The sequence below is a fragment of the Varanus komodoensis genome, unplaced genomic scaffold, assembly GCF_004798865.1.
Source record: "Varanus komodoensis strain SLA01 unplaced genomic scaffold, ASM479886v1 scaffold14_1, whole genome shotgun sequence".
NCBI classification, from domain to species: domain Eukaryota; kingdom Metazoa; phylum Chordata; class Lepidosauria; order Squamata; family Varanidae; genus Varanus; species Varanus komodoensis.
In genome coordinates this window covers 7187258-7210612 of record NW_025335438.1, presented here as the reverse complement: position 1 = coordinate 7210612, position 23355 = coordinate 7187258, and the positions used below count along the sequence as shown (strand labels likewise).

Sequence of the window (23355 nt, the reverse complement as noted above, 5' to 3'; positions counted from 1 at the left end):
ACATGCACATGGTAGGCATGTCATGAGCAGAGCTGGCTGGAGCCAGGGGTCAGACTAGATGGCACGGGAGACCTCTTCTGTATCGCTCTCTATGTTTCTATGTTTGGTTGCTGCAGCTTTTCTACATTTTACCTGATGTTTTCAAGTATATTATTGTCATATATATAGGATAGTGTCCAAAGTTATCTCAGCACAAACACAATGCCAGTGTAAACCAACATAGCTTACACCATGAAGAAAAGCAGTAATTTGTCTCTAAAACTTGGTGATGCAGCAGTAAAAAAGGAGAATTATTTTTCAAAACAAGTCACGTACTGTTGAATGATGCTGGATGTTATTCATGTAGTTTGCCATATATTGCTTTAGCCTTTATTGCTTTTATTTTATGAAACAAACCTTTAAAATGTGGAGCACAAAATAAATGTAACTGCATAACATCATAATGGCCTGCATATTTTAAAAAAGTATAGGACAGTTTTCACGTCCATTAATATTGTGTACTGATCTCATGTGACAAACAATAATGAATAAGGGGAAGCAGGCACAATGGATTGTGTAAGGGAAAGGAAACTCCATGAAGCTGGCATGTATGATTGCAATGTATTTATACAAACTTCACAACCTTATTTAATAGTACATACTAAAGAGAAAATTAAAATAGAAAAAAATTGCAACAATATATTCATATGCTTTGCAACATAGAAAGGAAAGTGGGGGAAGCCTTGGTTTACAAAACTATGAAAACACACTAGCTTGTGCTCCAAGTGAGTTTAAGCAATGAATAAGTAGTGGAAAAGGTGTTTTACATCACTGCTAAAGATAATGTTCAACTCTGTAATTAGCATGTAGTACACCAGTACTGTAGGTAACAAGCAGACCATGTTCTCCAGATGTAAAGTCCCTTAAGAATATAGTAAGCTGCAGGGAAATATGTATTATATTTCCTTTTCCACTTTCAGGGAAATTTCCTTTTCTAATGTTGTTTTTTTTCTTTTAAAATGTGCTTAAAGGGTTTTTTTAAAGTAACTTTTTAAAAATTTAGTTTAAAAAGTTAGTTCCACCTATCCTTTTAAAAGTTGAGCTTGTAACCCCTGTCATGGTTGCAATGCATATGTCTTTTATCAGAAGCAACAACCACTAGGATGCACATCTGTGATTTACTGAAATATAAGAAAGAATTCCTCTTGGCCATTCTGTTGAAGCTAAATGTCTAAGAAATGCAAAGTAACTATCTTTGGAAACAAATTGAGGAAGCTTAAGAAAAAAGTACACAGAGTGTTAGGCAAATCCTCTGTAGCCTATCAATATTTCTGAAGAATGATACAGACAAAAACCACTTGAATATGCTCCGACATGGACTGCATGTCAGTTTGTGCTCCAGCTCAATGTGCTTTCTTCTGTTGTTGCGTTTATATGAACTCTTCAATTTGTACAGCCTGAGAATATGGGCAAGATTCTTTGAAGAGAGGCCTACCACAAGCACACTTGAACCATATTGTTCTTTTCTTGTTAAAGTGCCCTGAGGGATCTCATTGAGTAGCAGAGATTGTCAATACTTTACTAAGGAGAAATCTCAAGGGCATTGAAGGAGGAGGACACTGAACTCTTCTCAAGAAGCCATCTTTTGAATCCTTGATCTGTGTAGTTACTGGACAGAATCTGATCTACCAGAGCAAGGCATAACTATGAGTGCTGCTGGCCAAACTCAGGGTTTCTCTGAATAATATCCGTCCTTTCCAACTGGGAATACAACTTGCTTTTAGAACAAAAACTGATTTAACCTGATATAGTCGCTGTGGAAGATGGAAGAAAACTGCAACCCTGTTGATATTTTTGGACCTCTCAAAGGAATTCAGTATCAACTCTGGGTGGACCAGCAAAGATGGGATGGGGAAGCACACCATTATAATGAAATGCACTGTACCTTGTTAATAAAGCCTAGATAAAACGCTAACAAAATGCTGTTGGTTTGTGGCACAGGTACAGACCAAAGGACCAGGTACAGCCTTTCAGGGTTCCCAGATGGCTCCTTTCCCTTTCTCTGTACTACTGACAGTTCTGTGCTTTCCAGCTTTGTTCAGTTTTTCCCCATTCTAAAAGATTAGGGTTATGAGTAATACATTGCATTTATATCCTGTCCTTTCCCTTTTGCGAGGAAGCCAGGGCAGCTTACATAGCTCCATTTCATCTTCACAACAACCACCATGTGAGGTCAGCTAGGCTGAGTGAATGATGCAAAGTCATCCAGTGGGCTTCATGGCTGAATGGAGACCAGGACCTGGATCTCTCAGGTCCAGCACTCTAATCAGCACACCACACTAGCTCTCGCATAAGGCTTAGTTACTGGTGATAAGAGACTTAAACTAAAATATGCTGTTATGTTAGGTCTTTTATCCCACTTTATTTATATACTGCATTTTTATGCTGCTACATATTTAGACAGATTCCAGAGCAGTGAAATAAGATTGCTTTTGCCTTTAGTCCCACCCATCATTGGAAAGAAGCTCCAAGAGCTTTCCAAAATGGAATTTGGCCCTTAAGATGAAAGTGGTTCAACATCCCTGATTTATGGAGTTCCACCAATGTTTGTCACCTCTCATGGCATTTTTCATTTACATAAATACATCAGTAGGGTCACCCAGGGATTTAGGGTATGGTGCTACCAATATCCAGCTTTGCCTCTTTTACTCCCTTTCCATATGTGTGTCTTAAGATGGAGCTCCTGAATTGGAGTCTCAGTGACACACTGGATAGCCAGCTGTTAATGACTTCTATGTATGTATTTTGCACTTGTGTGGACATTAATCTAACAGCTTGTTTAATGTGTCTATGTCAAAAAACATTTTTGTGCATGAACATGCAACTAATTCATGACAAGGTGTAAAAGGATCCTGAAAACAGGATGCAGACTACTTGAATTTATTTTCATTTGTGACCTGCATAGCCTGTACTCTAATTGAGCTAGGAGTATTGCCCTTCTGCAGTAGTTGAAGTATGGCAATTCCAGCTAAATGCAAATGCCTTCCAGACCTCCAAATCACCAGCCCCCAAGGGTACTTTTAAATTAGCTAATCAAAATATATGGTGAGAAACATGCTTTAAGTAAACTGTAACTGAGTCAATTTTTATTGTATTTTAAAAGAATTATGGCTACTGTCCTTTTTGTGAATCACTTTGAGTACAATGTATTGTGGAAAATGCAGTACAAATTGACTATGACTAAATATGATTCAATCTAAAGAGGTCTCCCCTTTAGATCTCCAGGTTAAAGTACCATGTCAGTATCCCTCATGATACCTTTTGTTCTAGGTACTCCACCTCTCAAAAGCATAGCCTTTATAATGCTGAATTAAAAAAGCAAGAAAAGCTTACTTTCTGTCTAGGAGCCAAATCACTTGATTTATTTATGTTCATTCTGAGTCTTTGTCTTGTGTTCTGTGCCAGAACTTCTCCTGAACCTTGTACCTCTTTAAGATACTTTGTCCACTACATTCAGCATGTATTGCATTGTATTGAATTGACCTGTGAGTCCCTTAGCTTTGTGTGACTCTCTGTCCATTCCACATAATTCTTCTTCCTAGCTCTACCCTCACCCCACAGATCAAACTCATAATTCCAGGCCTGAATTTCTCATCTTGCTAGCACCTCTTTGTTACTCTGAATCTATTCATATTGTCCCTCACCTGTGTCACTAAAACTCAGGGTGCCCAACTATACTTCCAAACGTTTGTTGTGTCCTTTCATTGGTGTTCTCCCTGCTGCTGATTTGGTGAACTGGAACTCTCAGTCTTTGTCACTACAGGTACTCCCTGAGTTATGAATGAGTTCCGATCCTCAGAAAACAAAAAATTGTAAGTTGAATTTGTATGAAAATCAGATCATGTATAGTTGGCCCTCCACAATTGCGGAGGTTAGGAGCACAGGACCCCACTGAAAGTGGAAAAAACACAAATACCGCTAGGCCCCCACCTGCCCAAACTTACCAGTGCCTCCACTTTTAAAATGGTTCTTTGTTAAGTGTTCTTGAGTTTCTTTCCCCATTATACTGCACACTACACCTCTACAAATGAACCTAACATTTTGTGGGTTGTGTGTGTGCATATATAGATGCAAGTTTACACACACATATGAACAGAAACCACAGAGAACAGTCCCAATAACATTTTTTTTGATAGGGTTGTAGTCCCCTCTCAAGAATCAGATTCATAGCTTGGGGTGGTCTTGGATCGAGTGGTGGTAGCAGTCTGTTATATAAATGGCTGAAACTTTTAGTCAGTTTTGCCCTTTCCTGGAGAAGACAGGCCTGGCCAGTATAAAGTGCTCTATGATGGCTATCTTAGGTGAATGAGCGTGAGGCTTTAGAATAAAAAACTGGTTTAAAAATGGTTTCCATGTAAATCAGTGCTCATTTATGCAGCATGTATTACAATTTTGTTTCATCTTCACTAGCTGCTAATTTATTTCTAAGTTCAATTCAAAGTTTGAGGCTCCAAAGCCCTACATCTGCAACTAGGTTATTTTAAGGACTACTTTCTGATACAGGAATGTATTCTGACTGCTGAGATCAAAATTAATGGTGAAGTTCCTATACTACCCATAGTATGGCACATGGTCATTCATGGCAGAAGTTTTTCAGTCATGGTGCCCAAACTGTGAAATTCCCAGCTGAGAAAGCCTGATTGATCCCCTGATTATTGTTCTCCTTGCAGAGGTTATGAAGACATCTATTCTGGAGGACTTTTGCAGAAATGGGGAAATCTATGGCACACCATATGACAGAATCAAATTTTCATCAGTTCCAGCCAGCATGGCCAATGTATGACAGTAGCTACATTTTAACAACATCTGCAGTTTCTGCAATTTGGGACTTGGCAGAGGCTGATGACCATTTAGATTCCCTATTGAGGGGTACTAATCTTTTGTAGAGCTGTGTTTAATTTTTAGTTGTGATTCAGTAGTTTAATTCTGATGTTATTTTGTTAGCCAGGTTGGGTTTTTTAGACAGAAAGACAAAGGAGAAATATTTTAATAAAATTTAATCAATAATTGGTCAGTTATTGAATAATGTGATCCTACAAGCCTCAGCTTCTAGTTGAATAGAAAATATAGTACTTGTGAAAATAATTTATATACTAAGAGAACAAGTACCTAAAATCCAGGATATAGCAATCTTTATGTCTTCATTTTATCTTCTTCACACTGGGAAAGCAGCTTGCTCATATTGAAATTTACTGATCTCTGACAATGCATAGGAATGGTGTGGGTAGGTTATAGTGGTGGTGTAGACTCTTCTTACTCATCTTTAACCACCTTCAGCTAATAAGCAAGGACCTGGGAGGAGATCCATTATCTGTCAAGCTAGCCAAGCAATACAACTCTTGGCTTTAAACAAGTGAACACTTTTTTGGCTTATCAATTATCTTGAATGTTTAGAGCTTTGTTTTCCAAATCCAAGTCCCTTTCCTTATGAAAGCTGAAATATTAGGCTCTGTAGAGATGTTTGCCTTCTAAAACATCTGTTTTTAACTTGTCTAGGAACACCCTAGAAATAGGATTTTGCACATGAGAAGGAAGAAGGATACAATGTGTGTAAACCTGATGCTACACCTAAAGGCAACCAGTATAAAAATAAGTTATTGTCAGGAATGTTATTACTGCCCTAGCACACCTTCTGCTTAAAGATTTAAGCCTACGCACAAATGCATTTGAAATACTGAGCTTCTAAGAACTGGATACAGAGAGATGGTAGAACACACATCCACTCCACAGCAGTGTGTCAGTTATGAAGAAGAAAGTGGTAGTGGCATTGTAACATAGAAAAAGTAGAAAGGCAGGATATAAAATGTATTTCTTAAACCCAGTTCATAATAATTAAGAAACTAAATCTGGAGATAAAAACAACCAAACCTGGAGTAATGAGAAAGCGACAAAAAGACTAAGTTCACATCAGTAGCCAGAGGGATTTTTCCTTACATATATAAAAATACCCACCCTGTTGATCTGCCAGTCTCACTAATCCTTCCTCTACTTCCACTTAATATCATTAAAGTCAAGCTTTCAAGGACCTAGACACAGTAGAGAAAAACCACATATTTTCCTCCCTTAGGGCGGTAACCAGATGTGAATAGCTGCAGCTGTGACTACATAATTACCTGTTTGCATTAACATAGACCACAGTTTAGATTTAATAGGTCAGATGACAATGCAACAAAATGCATTTACCCTATGATTACTCCTTTTCAAACATTCTCTCACTCGCAACTTCGACCCTGGGAACATTGCAGGCACAGACTTGGGTCAATAAGAAACATTGGTCAGCACAATAGGCCTGGCCTCAAACAGCGCTGTTGACAGACACCAGCACAAAGGAAGTGAATAGAGTCCCCCTCAGTTCTCACACAGAGCGAAGAATGAGTCAGTGTACTGCTGCTTTGGTGCTCTGTTTGTACAGTGTATACAGCTTTTGTCCTCAGCCACTGTTCCTGGCTCAATGGGGCTAAAGAGCCTAGGAAGTGAAGGAGGAAGAATGGCCCTGCGCTCTCTCCTGAAGCCAAAAGAATATCCATGTGCACATGACAAGGTCAAATGAGAAGCCTAAAGTCACCAGTTGACTCTCTCCCACCTTAATTACTCTCACAGCACTGCTGCTCTTCTATTGAAACTCCAGGGTGGGCACTTGGAGAACTTTCTCTCAATAGGCTATGATCTTGAGGTCCATTTTTGCCTAAAATTATTTTTCCCTGTTATTTCTGACAAATCAGTAAACTATCTTATTGTTAGCCATTTCAGAATTACAGCCTTTCAAAGCAGGAAAGTGTACTGGAACACTGAGTATGTGCTAAAAGAGCACGAAGCCAGAACACACAGATAAATGGTTTAAGAAATAAATAGAAGACTTGCAAGAAGAGGACTGGTCACTAGCACACTTGTTAAAAAAAAAGAGTAGCTGGATTCATTCAGGATGGTGGTTATTAGTCACAATAGCTATGAATGGAACATAATGTTCCAAAGCACCACTTCTCAAATTAACACATTTCAGGTCAAAGAACACAAGATGATTATCTCCACTCCATCATATTGTGAGTATCTCAAGGATATACAATCTTTTACCATTGAAAAACAAGTGTTGGACTAGATGAATATTTCGTAAGATCCAAAAAAGCAATTCTTAATTTCTAGAGATCTCAAGCAAATATTAAACCATATGCTATAAGAATAAACTATAATTATTTGGTTTAAATGCTTGTGTGTTGGATTGCGTGTTTGGTTTTTTATCATCTACACCAGGATCGCAAACAGTTCAACCCACTGGCAGCTCCTCAAGTCCTGTCTGGTGGCCCTGTGGAGTTCCACCCTCCGGGAACTGATCTAAGAACAGTCTCTACTGATCGAGACAGATTGGAGATTCTGCTGGTGTACCGTGCACCCTTCTGCCCATAAGACTCCCTGACTGAGCTGACAGAGATCGTTTCAAACCTGGTGTTGAAGACCCCCAGGATGTTGGTCCTGGGGGACTTCAATCTCCATGCCGAGACTGTTCTGACCGGTGCGGCTCAGGACATCATGGCCTTCATGACGACCATGGGGCTGTCTCAACATGTCATAGGCCCAACCCATGAACGTGGTCACACGCTGGACCTGGTTTTCTCGACAGGGCAGGAAGAGGGTGATTTGAAGGTGAGGAATTTGTGTCTGACTCTCTTGTCATGGTCAGATTACTTCCTTGTGAGGTTTGAGCTTGGAGCTGGCCTTTCCCTCTGTAAGGGTGCGAACGCTGTTGTGATGGTTCGCCCTCAGAGCTGGAGGGATCCAGATGGATTCCTGAAGGTTCTGGGGGATTTTCAGGTTGATAAAGCTAGCGTTTCAGTTGATGCTCTGGTTAACTGTGGAATGGGGAAATGGCCAAAGCAATTGACACTATCGCCCCTAAGCATCCTCTCCTGCCAAGCAGAGCCCATCCATCCCCATAGTATACATGTGAATTATGGGCGATGAAGTGGGTTGGGAGACATCTAAAGCATAGGCGGAGGAAATCACGGGATGAATCTGACCGAACACGCCTATGTGCTCATTATCGAGCCTATGCTGTGGTGGTGAGGGCGGCAAAGAAGAAATTCTTCTCCTCTTCCATTGCCTCCTCACAGTGCCGTCCAGCGGAGCTTTTTCGAATGGTACAGGGGCTGATATAACCCGGCCCTAAGAAAGATCCTGTACCACCATCAATGGCCCACTGTGACGACTTCGCCCAGCACTATAAGGAGAAAATAGCACAGATTCATCATGAGCTGGACTCCACAAGTGATTCAGATCCTTTAGGGGAGATGCCAATGACTCCGTCTGGTCAGGTATTAATAGATGAATTTCAGATACTGCGGCCCGATGATGTGGACAAGGTGCTTAGACAAGTATGTCCTACCACCTGCTTACTCGACCCTTGCCCTTCGTGGCTGCTGACCAAAGCCAAACACGGAATTGGTTCCTGGATCCTGGAGATTATTAACGCCTCTCTGAGGGGCAGTCGGGTGCCCGTTCCTTTAAAGGAGGCAGTAATCAGGCCTGTCCTAAAGAAGGCGTTTCTGGATCCAGAGATGGCCACCAATTATAGACCGGTGGCCAATATCCTGTTTTTGGGCAAGGTGTTGGAATGGCTAGTGGTGGGACAACTCCAAGCACTCTTGGATGAAACTGATTATCTGGACCCATTTCAGTCTGGCTTCAGACCTGGGTATGGTACTGAATCAGTCTTAATCGCCCTGTATGATGACCTGTGCAGGGAGAGAGATAGGGGGAGTGCGTCCCTGTTGGTTCTCCTGGACCTTGCAGCGGCTTTCAATATCATCGACCATGGTATCCTCCTGGATAGGCTGGCGGGACTGGAAGTAGGAGGCACTGCTTGGCAGTGTTTCCACTCCTACCTTGACGGCCAATTCCAGAAGGTGGTGCTGGGGGACTTTAGCTCTGCGCCATGGCAACTTTGCCATGGTGTACCACAGGTTCCATTTTGTCCCCCTTGCTATTTAATATTTACATGAAACCGCAGGGAGAGGTCATGAGGAGGGTTGGGCTGCGGAATCATCAGTATGCTGATGACACCCAGCTCTACCTCTCGTTTTCAACTAACCCAGGTGAGGCAGTGGCTGCACTGAACTGGTGCCTGGCCGAGGTAATGGGCTGGATGAGAGCCACTAAACTGAAACTAAGATGGAGGTTCTGTTGGTGGGTCATTAGAGCTCCTGGGTAGGTGACTTGAGCCTTGCCCTGGACAGGGTTGCACTCGCTCTAAAGGACAGGGTCCGCAGCTTGGGAGTGCTCCTCGACCCAGAGCTGTCCTTGGAAGCTCAAGTGACAGCGGTGGCAAGGAGCGCTTTCCTTCAGCTTCGGCTAATCCATCAGCTGCATCCCTACCTGGAGGAAGGATGCCTAGCAACAGTAACACATGCATTGGTTATTTCCCAGTTGGATTTCTGTAATGCGCTTTACGTGGGGCTGCCCTTGAAGACAGTCCGGATACTTCAGATGGTGCAGAACAGAGCTGCCAGGATGCTGAAGGGGACTGGGCATTATTCTTATATAACCCCAGTCCTCTATCAGCTCCACTGGCTTCCCATCCAAGTCCGGGCTCAATTCAAGGTGCTGGTTATTACCTATAAAGCCCTAAACAGCTTGGGACCAGGATACCTAAAGGAACGCTTTCTTCCCTATTTGCTCTCCTGCCCAATGAGATCGGCAGCAGAAGCCCTCCCCCAGGAACCCTCTGTGAAAGATGTTAGGAGACAGAATACCCGGAGGAGGGCCTTCTCTGTGGTGGCGCCCCATCTATGGAATGCGCTCCCCAGAGAGGTCCGCCTGGCACCATCATTATATATTTTTCGGTGCCAGGTGAAGACCTTTTTATTTAATCAATATTTTAATAAGTTTTAATATTGAATTTTATCACCATATTTTAATTGCAGCCAGAGTGGGTTGTTAATTAATTGTTATGTTAGATATTTGTATTTTATTTAAGCCGTCCTGAAGCTCTTGCAAAGGACGGCATATAAATATCCTAAATAAATAAATAAATACTGAGGCTCCATAGAAGCCGTGTTCCTAGAATCTTCCCAGAGCATCCTAGGAAGTGGGTCTTGAAAGCTCTTTCCAGCATCACAGGAAACCCTAGAAAAAAAGAGCATCTATAGCAGAAACTATAGATGCTCTATAGACTATTTCTAGAGCATTTTCTCCTTTTTTATCTGGAGGGTGTCGGGAAACAACTAGTAAGAGAGTGTGGATGTCAAGATTCTTCAGGAAGAGAATGGATTAATTGAGGGATAAGAGCTAGCAAACATGATTCATCAAGGTTAGATGGCTTGAAAAGAGAAGTTTCTGGGAGAAGGAAGTGCCAGGCCTCTTAAACACTCTTGAGCAGGACACAGATAGGAAGTTGCATTTAGTTATATATGAATGTGCATGGATGCATATATATTTTGTTCCAGCAACCCTAACAGATTCCAGACTCAGGGTTGAAAAGGTTGTGTGCTCCTGATATACACACTTATGGTTTAGCACAAGAACAAATATATATGTATGTGAGAGATAATGAAAAATCAATGCAATGCATATTTAATCTCAGATAAATTGATATAAATAATTGCAGAGAGCAAACAAGGTGATACCCTCTTGTGTAGTAATTACATTTTCTATGACATGGGAACTTATGCAAGGTTTACTAAAGTGAGACATTGTGTGGCTACATCTGTTAAGACTGTGCTTCATTGGTTCTGCAGAACCAACTAAATTCCTTTTTTGCAGGATTCTCTTACACAGTGGCCCTTACACCCCCTCTTTATAATTACAGGTATGGAACTTCCAGCAAGATGTTGCAGCGTGTCCAAGCATTCTGATTCGTGGCTCTAGTAAGCCAGAATGGCAGCTTTGTTCAGGGTCCGAGATTTGGAGCATGGGATAACATGGTTTCAGCAGTGGAAAAAGGGCCTATTTATTATTTCCTGCTCTCCTGAAACTGTCCTTGGTTGTGCTATATGTTTAATTGCCAGCCTCAAACCAGCCTCAAACCAGAGCATTTTGTGAAAGCCTTCCCATTTAGCACAGAGAGGAGTGTACGTGTTTTTTAAATCTACTATAATCCCCTGTGGATAGCATAAGCATTTAGGGGATCAAACATACCACTTCTGCCCACTTTTCCCAAATAGACACTTTTAGTTTTCTGTGGCTCCAGTGCCCTCAATATACCATACACCTTAGAAGACACTTAGCAAAGGTCCTTGTAAGTCTTTATTTTTATTTAACAATTTAGGTATTTTTGTGAGTATGCAAAAAACTCAACCTTATTTTTGAGTGGGCTTGCATCATGCCCCAAAATAATCATTTAATTATCTTCTTATGTTGAGTCATAATCCATCCAGTCCAGCATTCTGTTCAGTGCAGTCAACAGTACTCACTGAAAATCCAGAAGCAGGACCTGAATGCAACAGCACTTCTCACTAGTGTTCCCTAGCAACAGGTGTACATAGGCACACTGCCTCCGACAGAAATTGCTTGCTTGCTTGCTTATTTATTTATTTATAACATTTATATCCCATCCTACATGAGAAAAACGTCCCAGGACAGCTTACAATATTATAATAATTAAAACAACAACAAATAGGAAAAAATATAACAATTAGTAACAACAAATGACCACCACAAACAACAAGAACATATCATTAAAAATCCAAATCAAACAACAAAAGCAAAAACAAATATAAAAACAAAAACAGAAAATGACTGTGGATATTAAAACCAATTAAAATTTCTAATTCTTAAAATGACGGGAAAATAAAAAGGGTTTCACCTGGCGCCAGAAAGAATATAAAGTCGGCGCCAGGCAAACCCCTCTGGGGAGCGTATTCCATCATGATTAGTAGCCACTGATACCATTATTCTGAATGAGCTTGTTAGTACTAGAAAGAACAAGAAGAGAACGAAGTACTGCGGTATACCACCAATTCATAAGTGTTCCTTTTCACAATTCTAGGAAGCCTGGAGTAGAAACCGTTTTTTTGTTTTTCAGGGCCCATAGGAATGAGGGATATTTCATAAGAAAAAGGAAGGAAGACACTGGCCCCTTATCACTGTTTTCCAGTGATCTAATTTAGCTCCCATTTTATTAATACTTACCATCTGATTTTACTACTGGAGAGAGTAACTAACACCCCAGTACTGAATTAGTGCACATTCTTCCTTCTGCTATTGGAACACATAATAAAAGGATACAAGTGGAATAAAAAGGCTAACAGAATTTAACCTTCTTGCAATTTAATTTTACATGAGTAGTTGACATGCAATACAGGAACATCCTTCAATTTCTCTTTCATTCATTGGCTCACATTTGGTGCTTGTGTGAATTGTTATTTGATCCTTCAGTACTCTTCTGTTAGACCTGTATCCTGTGCTAACATATTGCAATTCAGGACAACTGAGTTGTCTAAGCAAGTATAATGAATATTCTGATCCTGATTTACAGTAACTTGCACCTTGATTCCAAGATATGAATCTTGTTAGCTGATGCTTAATTTCTACAGCACTAAATACATACCCCCCTCCCCGCAAGTTTGCATATTTATGGTCTCACCGTTTTCGGCAATACAATTTTTGTGGAATATTGAACCACAAGAAGCAGCACCTCAATTTGTGGCTGAAAATAACTTCTGCAGAATAACAAAGTGGGTGGCAAACAAAAAGTACATTGTAAGGCATCTAAGCGAATAATATGATGTCCACAGTAGATAAAAGGTTATAATTTTCAAAGTATACATTGCTATAAATAAAGTTAGGAGTTATTTGCTGAAAAATGCATAGGATTCAGCCTGCAATCACATAGCTACTATGTGCATATGCTATAAAAAAGCTGTCTACTGTTTGAAAGTAGACACACTGGCACCACATGCATTGTTTGGGCTAAGAGCTATGGTGAATAGCGCTGCGTAAAAGCAACTTTAAATATGCTACCGCTTTGAATTTAACCTCCTTTAAACATAAATAACAGCTATTCCTTCTTTGCATTTCTATGTTACATGGAAAAGAAGAAAAGGCTTGCCAAAGATTTTTTTCTGGGATTTCAGTAGTTTCTGGCTAGAAAAGCTAAATAATTTACTTTCTTTATGCTTTATTTTCCAAAAGACACGAAGGTACCATCTCAAGTCACTTTTTTAAAGCCAAGTGCCATGTCTTTTGAAAAACAAGCTAAACAAAGGAAGAAAGGTAAAGATATATTTCTCTCAGTAAATGTCAGTCACTTACAAGGTAAGAGGCAACATGAGCAAGCTACAATAAAAATGAACAGAATACTACTTGATCTTGGCTATATTTAGATGATAAAATCTTGGCTTAATAAGACAGGAAATGTAATGAGCCCTGTCCTTTGCTTCCAATTCATCCCTGTGTTCACATGAGTGGCATCAGAACTAGGAACTATGATTAATAGCTCCCAAAAAGTCTGATTAGGCAGCTCACTTTAAAATATAACTTTATATAATCCTGGTGATGGCATTTATCTTTTTATATTAGAATTGTAACTTGTTATTTACTACATCATAGTGTTTTCATTTTGTTTTTTCTTAGAGTCAGTGCAATTTATAGAATAAATTTTATAAAGTTGTTAATATAATAAATAAAAATAAATATCTGGTGTTTTAAGCTAATCACGCAAGCAGAGGAGTGAATTTCCCACAAAGGACTGAATGTAGGTACATGCAGCCCATGGATATCATAGTTTATTATTAACCCAGGAGTTGATTACCCAAACCAGACCACTGCCATTAATTTTTACTATTAAGTGAATGTACAGCCTGCAAAGTAGCATAAAGTGGAGTATCTGAACCTTTGCACAATTATCAAGAGATAAACACTGAAGTATAACTCCTGCAAATTTGGCTAAAAAGAAATAATCCTTAAATAGTTCTAAAATATCCTTTAAAAACAGTAGTATATATAAAAGCAATCAATATAAACTTTCACTACATTCTGTATTAAAAATGTAGGAAAGCCTTAGTACTGTGAAAACATGCAACATCCTTGAGTCAATAAAAATATACACTTTAATCTTAAAAACATTTTGGCCAGACTATTTAAGGTCATGTAAATGAAAATATGAGTGACTCTACCAAAAGGCCAGGCAATATTTCAGTTTCTAAGTGGTTGGGAAAATATAAACAGCATTAGAATGAAGAACAAGGACACAGTTCATTTTCAGGTGAACATGAAGAACACGGACACAAATTTGACCACCTCTTCTAATGTAGGTAAATATAAGAAGAGATAAGGAGTCCTGCACATGTTGCTACTTTAAGAAGCAGAGTGGGGGAAAAGGCCCTTACACTGTAGAGATCTGTCTTCTATATGGAACTGTAAATTCTGGTGGGGTACAAAGCCTGTCCTTATCATCATTACTAAATTCCCTTTTCCTGCCTGTACTTTTCATTCCATACCCTAAAGATTCTCATACAGACTGTTTCTCCCCTGCTGTTATTGCGAGATTGCAGGGGGGGAGGGGTGTGCATATGCACATTCACATGTGAGCATATATATCTGCATGCATGAGGCCCATCTGGCTCCTGAGGCTAAAAAGGTTGTGTACCTGTTTTATGCTCACTTCCTATTGTAGATGGAAGGAAAATGAACAAACAAAATTTTGAGGCAATGTCTAAAATGAATGAGGGCTTTAGGAGTCAATTATTCAACAATGAAGAGTTACACAAAGCCCACTGAAGTAAAATATTACATTTGCATCATACCTACTAGACTTCTATCACGAATGCTTTACTTACTTTCCATCTACTTCTGGTCGCTTGCATACACAGTGAAATTTGCCACCAAAATCTATGTAGAGATCATCTCCTAAGATGTAGAAAATTTGTCCAAGAACGATTTTGTCTTTGGCAGGTCCCATCTGAACAAAAGGAGAGCGCCTCAACATTGATGCAAATGATTCCTCACTCTTTGAAGGCACCTAAACATATGGGTAACATTAGAAAGAAGTTAAAAGATATAGCTGTTGTACTTTTAACCAAGTCTTGAATTGTCCTTCATTTAAATAATATAATCTAGAATTGTTTATACTTAGCATCCTTTTAATTTAGGCCAAGTGGGCCCCCAATTTAGAAATCATCATATGCAGCAGAAGACACCCACATGCACCCAAACAATTGGCTGGTAATATGTTTTGACTTGCTGTGAGGACAGAAGAGACAGACTCCTTTCACCCCTGCCAAATAAGTGATTAGTGCTGCCAAAATCAGCATACCAAGCACTAGTACTCTGCAGTGCTAAGCATATTTACATTTTAAGAAGTGGTAGGAGGATAGTAGTACAATTTCAGTCTGAAGGGCATGATGGGTTGGGAGCAAAGGAGAAGGAAGGGTAAGTGAAAGCCAACAAGAAAGGTGTCTAAAAAACAAGCTGCTGGGGGAGGAGGGTGGCAGAGAATAGTGAGCAAAAGATTAGGATGCCTGAGGGTCCCTGGAATTTTTTGGGGCGGGGGCACTAAGTCTGAAGGAAAATAAGCCATAATAAATATAAACTATCCTCAGAGTGAGGCCACCTAGCTTCTCAGCAGGTAAGCAACCCACAGGCTAACCAACTTCTTTATTCACTGCCATGTGTGCCTTGGGAACTTGGCTCTTCAAGCAAAAGCAAATGATTACAGTTTATCTTAGCTGCATACATACATCACCCTCATAAATACATGGAACAAGGACTTATCCTATTGTGACATTGTCAGTCCAGGCAAGACATATTCTCATCTCCATACACTGGCAATGCAGCCCAGTAAGTTATGAAACAATACCAGATGCCGGCAGTGCTACCCCAGCAATTTCCTCATGAATGCGTACTAGGGTCACACAAGACCACCTGTAGACCATCAGCTGTGGCAAGACCACGTACGTACCAGATCACCCATTTTGTCACCTTGGTCATCAACTTATAGGACATCAAAATATTGGACAGTAATCAAAGTTTTGTATAAAACTTTGCTAATGGTATGGAGACCTTAGAACTAAGAATAGAGGCCTGAGTAACCAACTGACTGAGAATTAGGGTGCCCCTTTAACTAAGACATTAAGTTCTAGGGCTGCAAGCCAAAAACAAACAAACAAAAATGGAGAGGGAATTTCTTATACAGCAAGCATAAATTCAATAAACAAGGTGGTTCCTTTTTCTTCTGAAGCCAATATACCTAGAACAAATATTTAAACATACTGTTAATGTCAGCAAGTTTCTATAGCACTTAGTGCAATATCTATAGAATTAGTAAGAATATATACATACAAAGAAACAACCAGTTAAATGAGAAGGTTAAGCAACAGGCCAAGAGAAAGCAAATATTAGCACCATCCTGTTTTATACTAACAAGTACACAACCCTTTTCATCTCAAACCCTAGTATGAATAATGAACTAAGAATTCCTAAACCACTATGTTATCAGATCACAGTAACAGAAACTGGTTTTCATTTCAGGATCTATTTGGTCTTTATCTGAAAAACACATGGTACATGATTAGACATAGGGTGTCTTTGAAGATAAATGTGTATTTATGTACATAGGCTGAGAGCAAAACTAATAAGGTGAGGAGAGAAGGTAATGAGAATCCAAACACAACCTGACTTTAGTACACATAGAATGTGCAATCTGAATATTTGTTGAGCCATGAAACCTAAAATAACAATTGTTAAAACACTAGAGATAAATACAAATACAGTGAGAGACCTAAGTACCTTTCCCAATCCTTGCTACTACTGCCTCATAATTAGTAGCCTGATGACTAAAAAGTGCTGACAGAAAAAACAAACAAACAAACAAACAGAGCTACATAAGGTGACAAATTATTCTAGGTCAACATGTTCCCTGAAGCTGAACTATTCTTGCCTAAGACACTAACCACTCATTAGTCATCTTAAAATAAAAGATGAGTTACCTTTTCTGTCTAAGGAAAAAAGGGGTAGAATATAAATGCAGGTTATATGTAGTATCTAAAGGAACGTCTGTGTCCATATATGCCCTCCCGCCCCCTACGATCGGCAGCAGATGCCCTTCTCCGGGAACCCTCCATGAAGTATATTAGGAGGGTGAGTACCTGGAGGAGGGCCTTTTCTGCGGTGGCGCCCCACCTATGGAATGCGCTCCCCAGAAAGGTCCGCCTGGCGCCATCATTATTTGCTTTTCAGTGTCAGGCAAAGACCTTTTTATTTAAAAGTTATTTTAACTGTTAATTTATTATTATTGTATTTACAGATTTTAATATACAGCCCAGATGGTACCAGTTTTTAAATTATTGATTCTATTTTATGTATGTTGTGAGCCGCCCTGAGGCTTTGTTGCGATGGGGGCGGCATAAAAATGTTTTAAATAAATAAATAAATAAATAAATAAATAAAATTTATATAAATGTATGCTAAACCATAATTTTTTGAACTGTAGTTTCATGAACAACCCAGGATCTAGCTCATGAATGAACAAAGGCACTCCTGTTTATTTCACATGGTGATGACTTGTTTCCCTACTACTGGGAATACTATGCTCCTATTCCAAATTTGATACAACTGAGGACTGGCATGGACTCACCAGATTACCAGTTTTCTTACCATTGACTAGCCGCCAAAATAGAGTAAGAAGCATTACTACTTTCTTCCTTTGATAGTTTCAACCACTCCCCAAGCCAAATGTAGCCCCAAAGCCTCCTTCCTTTCCACAGCTTTCAGGCATTCACTCACTCACCACTCACTATCTCGCTTTTTTCTTACAATTAATTCAAAGTGGCTTACAGCATTCTCCTCCTGCTCTCAGTCTTATTCCCACAATAACAACCCTGTAAGGTGGGTTGGGCTGAGGGTCTGTGACTGTCCCAAAGTCACAGTTGGCTCCATGGCTGAGTGGGGACTAGATCCCAGATCACCTTCCCGAAATTATTTCTTATTCCTTTCATCACAAATTTCCTGAACAACAGAAACTCTTGCTGTAAAGCTTCCACCTGCTTTCACAGGCTTTTAAAGAAATTTGCTGGCAGTCCAAAAAGTGGTATGTGAAAACTCTCCAGTTGATACACAAAGCACCTAGCACTCGTTGTGAAAAAAAATCCATCAAACACAGATTCCTTCTATGCAATTTATATTTCAGGAGAAAACCCTGTCTGTGAATTCATACCCAATTTCATAGCTATCAGACATGTAAAATGAACTCTTTCCACAGACATGTTTGAACTAAGTAACAATCTATAGCATACCTGAGCCTGATTGAAATCAGGACTCAACTTCCTGGCATCACCACTAGCCATGAAATTAATGTTTTTAGACAACTATACACATGTGTGCACATGCACACACACAAACTTTTATCCTGGCATTCTGAATTTCATAACCTCACTGGATAAGATGTGTGTTGATAAATTTATAGAACATCGTTGAGGTATCATAAAAAACTGGAATTCACAGCTGCCTATTAGAAACTCATCTAGTTTCCATCCCAGCCGTAATTTGTATAGAAGGTTGCCTGTACTTCATTTCCCCTCCAGTCTCATGGCTGGACTTACTAGCCAGAAAAATACTAAGCCTGTATCTCCTTTATCCTACTTAATTGTGTGTATATTCCTTATCATATTATTCTAGAAAATTCCCAGTACTTATCAGAATGTTTTCTCATCACCACCCATCACTACAGCTCACATTCTAGGAAGGCATTCATATCAATCGTGTGTACAGGCAGTACTGGGATGAATGGGAGCAAACAAACTGAATCTAATCCAGGTAAGGTGGAAGGACTGTTAGCTGAGAAGATCACTGATATGGATGTATGTGTGCAGTCAGTTTTGACCAAGGTCATACTCCCCCAATATGTACAAGGTAAGGCAATTTGAAGTTAGTTTTTGATGTATGTATGTATGTATGTATGTATGTATGTAATTAGCGAGTTTCTATGCCGCCCCATTCGCCGAAGCCTCGGGGCGGCTCACAGCAATAAATGCATATCAACCATATAAAAACAATATAGTAACAATATAATTGGAGACGTCCTGGCCAAAGATATAAAATCAATAAATAATGTTAACAATTAAAATGACATTTAAATAAAAAGGTCTTGGCCTGGCGGCAAAAAACAAATAACGACGGCGCCAGGCGGACCTCTCTGGGGAGCGCATTCCATAGATTGGGCGCCACCGCAGAGAAAGCCCTCCTCCGGGTACTCACCCTCCTAATTTCCTTCACGGAGGGTTCCCGGAGAAGGGCCTTTCTCTCAAGGGGCGGGGGGGGCACGTATGGACGTAAGCGCTCCTTTAGGTAACCAGGACCCAAGCCATTAAGGGCTTTATAGGTAATAACCAACACCTTGAATTGGCCTGGACTTCAATGGGGAGCCAGTGAAGCTGACGGAGGACTGGAGTCATGTGAACATAATGCCCAGTCCCCATCAGCAGCCTGGCAGCTCTATTTTGAACAAGTGAAGTATCTGGACTGTCTCAAGGGCAGCCCCATGTAGAGCGCGTTGCAGAAGTCTAGTCAGGAAGTTACCAACGCGTGTGTCACTGTCGCCAGGCAGTCGTTCTCCAGGTAGGAACGCAGCTGATGGATCAGCCGAAGCTGAAAGAAAGCACTCCTCGCCACCCCTGTCACCTGAGCTTCCAGTGAAAGCTCTGGGTCAAGGAGCACTCCCAAGCTGCGAACCTTCTCCCTAAGAGGGAGTGCAACCCCATTCAGGACAAGGTCAAGGTCCCCTTCCCCGAAGTCCGATCTGCCTACCAACAAGACCTCCAATCTTGTCTGGACTGAGCTTCAGTTTGTTGGCCCTCATCCAGGCACCGGTTCAGTACAGCCACTGCCTCACCTGGATTGGTAGAAAACGAGAGGCAGAGCTGGGTATCATCAGCGTACTGATGATTCTGCAGCCCATACCTCCTAATGACCTCTCCCAGCGGTTTCATGTAGATGTTAAATAGCAACATCTATTAACATAGATGTTAACGTAGCATTACGTTTTACTAGCTTAGGCTGAATCACCAACCACAAAGCTAACTAGAAAAAGTGGATCTAGTCTCACTTGCATGGACACTAGTTATACTCAGAACAGTCTACTGAATAAACTTCCTGAATATTTGTGGAGACTACTAGATGGTTGAAATTTTGCAACTGTGGCGTTCAACATCCATTTCTAACTCAATTTAATAGTGCTGATACTAACTTTAAAAGCCTTGAATGAATCACAGAATAGTAGAGTTGGAAGGCACCATGAAGGCCATCAGGTCCAACTCCCTGCTGTTGCAGGTCACCAATTTACACCATCCCACTCAGATGGCTGTCCAGTTTCTTTCTGAATATGTCTGGTGTGGGAGAGCCCACCACCTCTCTAGGCAGCTGGTTCCACTGTCATATTGCTCTGACAGTGAGGAAGCTTTTCCTGATATCTAGCCTGAATCTGGATTGTCACAACTTGAATTAATTATTCCCTGTCCTAAACTCTGGTATCAGTGAGAAAAGACGTTGACCTTCCTCTTTGTGACAGCCTTTGAGGTACTTACAGAGAGATATCATGTCCCCCCTCAGTCTTCTCTTCTCAAGGCTGAACATGCCCAGTTCTCTCAGTCTCTCCTCATAGCACAGTGTTTTCAAACTCTGGATCATTTCTGTTGCTTTCCTTTGGACCATTTCTAATTTCTCTGCATCTTTCTTAAATCTTGGTGCCCAGAACTGGACATAATATTCCAGATGAGATTTGACTAAGTAGGAGTATAGGGAAACTACTACTTCTTGTGATTTGGAAGTGATACTTCTATTAATGCATCCCAAAATAACATTTGCCCTTTTTGCAGCTGCATCACATTGTTGGCTCATACTTAGTCTGTTGTCCACAATAACTCCAAGGACTTTTTCTTTTTCAGTTCTGTTGAGCCACGTATTTCCCATCTTTTATTGATGGATTTGGTTTCTTTTTCCTAGGTGGAGGACTTGGCACTTGTCCCCACTGAATCTCATTCTATTGCTTTTAGCCCAGTGTTTAAGCTTATCAGGATTGTCCTGGATCTTCATATTGTCTTCCAGAATGTGTTTGCTATTCTACCCAGTTTTGTATTGTCCACAAATTTGATTATCTTTTCTTGTACAGTATACCCCCGTGAAGTCGCAGTTCAGCGTTCACGGCTTCAGTCTTTCGCAGGATTTTTCTCTGAGTCCAAGCTGATCTTGCGAGTAAGCCGGCGCCTCACCATGTGGTGGCTTACTCGCAAGGAGATCGTTTCCTCTGAGTTCGGACTCACTCAGAGAAAGCGATCTAAGTCTGCGCGCTCCCCTGCCCCTGCCTTGCCACGTGTGCGTGCCCGTCCCCCAGCCCGTCCTGGCCCACACCTCCCGCCTGCACCACCTTGGCAGCCAACACCCATTGCCGGCACCAAATTCATGGTTTTTCACAATTTGAGGGTGCTTTAGGAACTAAACCCCCATGAATTTTGGGGGACTACTGTACTTCCTCACATTAAACATAATAAAGATGTTGAAGAGCACTAGGACCAGGACTGAACCCAGCAGCACCCCACTAGTTACCTTAATTCAATTTGAGAAGGTGCCATCAATGAGCACTCTTTCTGTCCAATTTAGCAGCCAAATTTGGATCCACCTAATAATTTCTCCATCTAGTCCACATTTTGCTAATTTGCTTATGAGAATGTCATGGGGCCCTATGTCAAAAACTCTGCTAAAGTCAAGGTCAATTACATTCAGTGTTCCCTCTGCCATTTGGGAGGTTTGCAACCAGATTACTTCAACTGGTTACACTGAAATGAACCTGTCTGGGCTCCAAGAATGGTCTGCTCTTGGGCCCACTACAGTAGTACCTCAGCTCACGAAAACCTCAGTTCACGACCAAATCAGGTTGCAAACAGAAATTTTATAAAAAATTTGCCTCAGGTTGCAAATTTCGCATCGGGTGATGATCACAATCGTGCTGGAGGGAGGGAGATGGCTGCAATCGTGCCTGTCTTCCCTGCCCTAGCATGATCACGATCGCACCTGTCTATGGCTGCAGTCATGCAGGGAACACAGGCACGATCGCAGTCGTGCTTGGGGGGGAAGGGGAGATGGCCGTGATTGTGCTGGGGGGGGGGGGGGGGGGGGGGGAGATGGCTGTGATCTTTGTGGTTCTTTGTCACTTTGCTTCAAATTTTTGTGATTAAAAAAAGTGGTTACAGAACAGATTAACCTTATTTACATCTAATCTTATGGGGAAATTTGACTTGGCTCACAACCAATTTGGGTCACAACCAGAGTTCATGAGCCAAGGTGCCACTGTACCAAGGTTGATCACACTGATAAATAACACAGTCAGAACATTTTTCAGAGGTTGTCCCATCTGTGGAATTCCCTGTCCCATAAGCTCCACCTGGTCTCATTTTGTGACCTTTAGCCATAATGTCAGGACCATTTTTATTCTGCCAAGCTGTTATTTGCTGTCAACCATATATAGGTTTCACTATCATTTTTACATATCTATTGTATGCTGCTGCATGAAGGCTTGCCCTAAAAGATGGGATATTAAGTAAAAGCCAGTAACATGGGCAAAAACACTTGAGAGTTCAGTGAACAATCCGAGTTCTCAGGCTGCTTTTTTTTCTAGCAATTATCATATAATTCTGCATTAAAATGAGAGCCTTTCTTGGGTGTGCTGAGGTTCATAATGATCCATAAATCCACATTTTAAAATACTTTCATCTGCCAAGTGAATATTTCACTGAGACCATGGAAGTATCTTATATCATTCCCATTGTCTGATGATTCTTGCATCATCCATAGTCATTTAATCTTTTATCTCCATCCATACCAAAGACTTGGAAATGACTGGAATACTAGAATAGCCCCCACCTTCCAAAGCACTAGTAAAGGTGCCATAATTAAGCCACGAACACTTGAACTAAAGAGGAATGAAAGTAGCAACACATCCACTTCTTAACTATTTAACCCCAAATTACACAGTGGGAAATCTAATCCTCTGTTTGGTGAAAGAAAGTTACCTAGAGTACACTGCTTATAGAAAGAAGCAAAGGAACAGTCTATTGTCACATTCAGAGCCTCATAAAAATTGTATATGGATACTGCAGAAGGCATTGTAAGGCACATGTAGCACAGCATTTAGCAAGAAGCTGCTATTATTTTTGGAAGTTTATTTATGGATGTGAGCTGCCCCAAGGCTTCGGCGAATGGGGCAGCATAGAAGTGTCCTAAATAAATAAATAAATAAATAAATAAATAAAGCTCTTCCACCTCCCCAGAGATGAGAAATGGAAGCAATACACATAGGAATATCATAGAATTACTTGATGAAGGAAACTTTCAAGGAAA

The 23355-nt window shown here is 40.7% G+C and overlaps 1 protein-coding gene across 1 annotated transcript in view; it reads right to left on the bottom strand.

Moving 5' to 3' along the window:
* TPD52 (tumor protein D52) overlaps nt 1-23355 on the bottom strand; it is a 98813-nt gene that overhangs the window by 27984 nt on the left and 47474 nt on the right. Inside the window, exon 6 of the mRNA XM_044423818.1 lies at nt 14808-14989. Within this exon, the coding sequence (XP_044279753.1) occupies nt 14808-14989 (182 nt within the window). The remainder of the gene's footprint in view (nt 1-14807; nt 14990-23355) is intronic.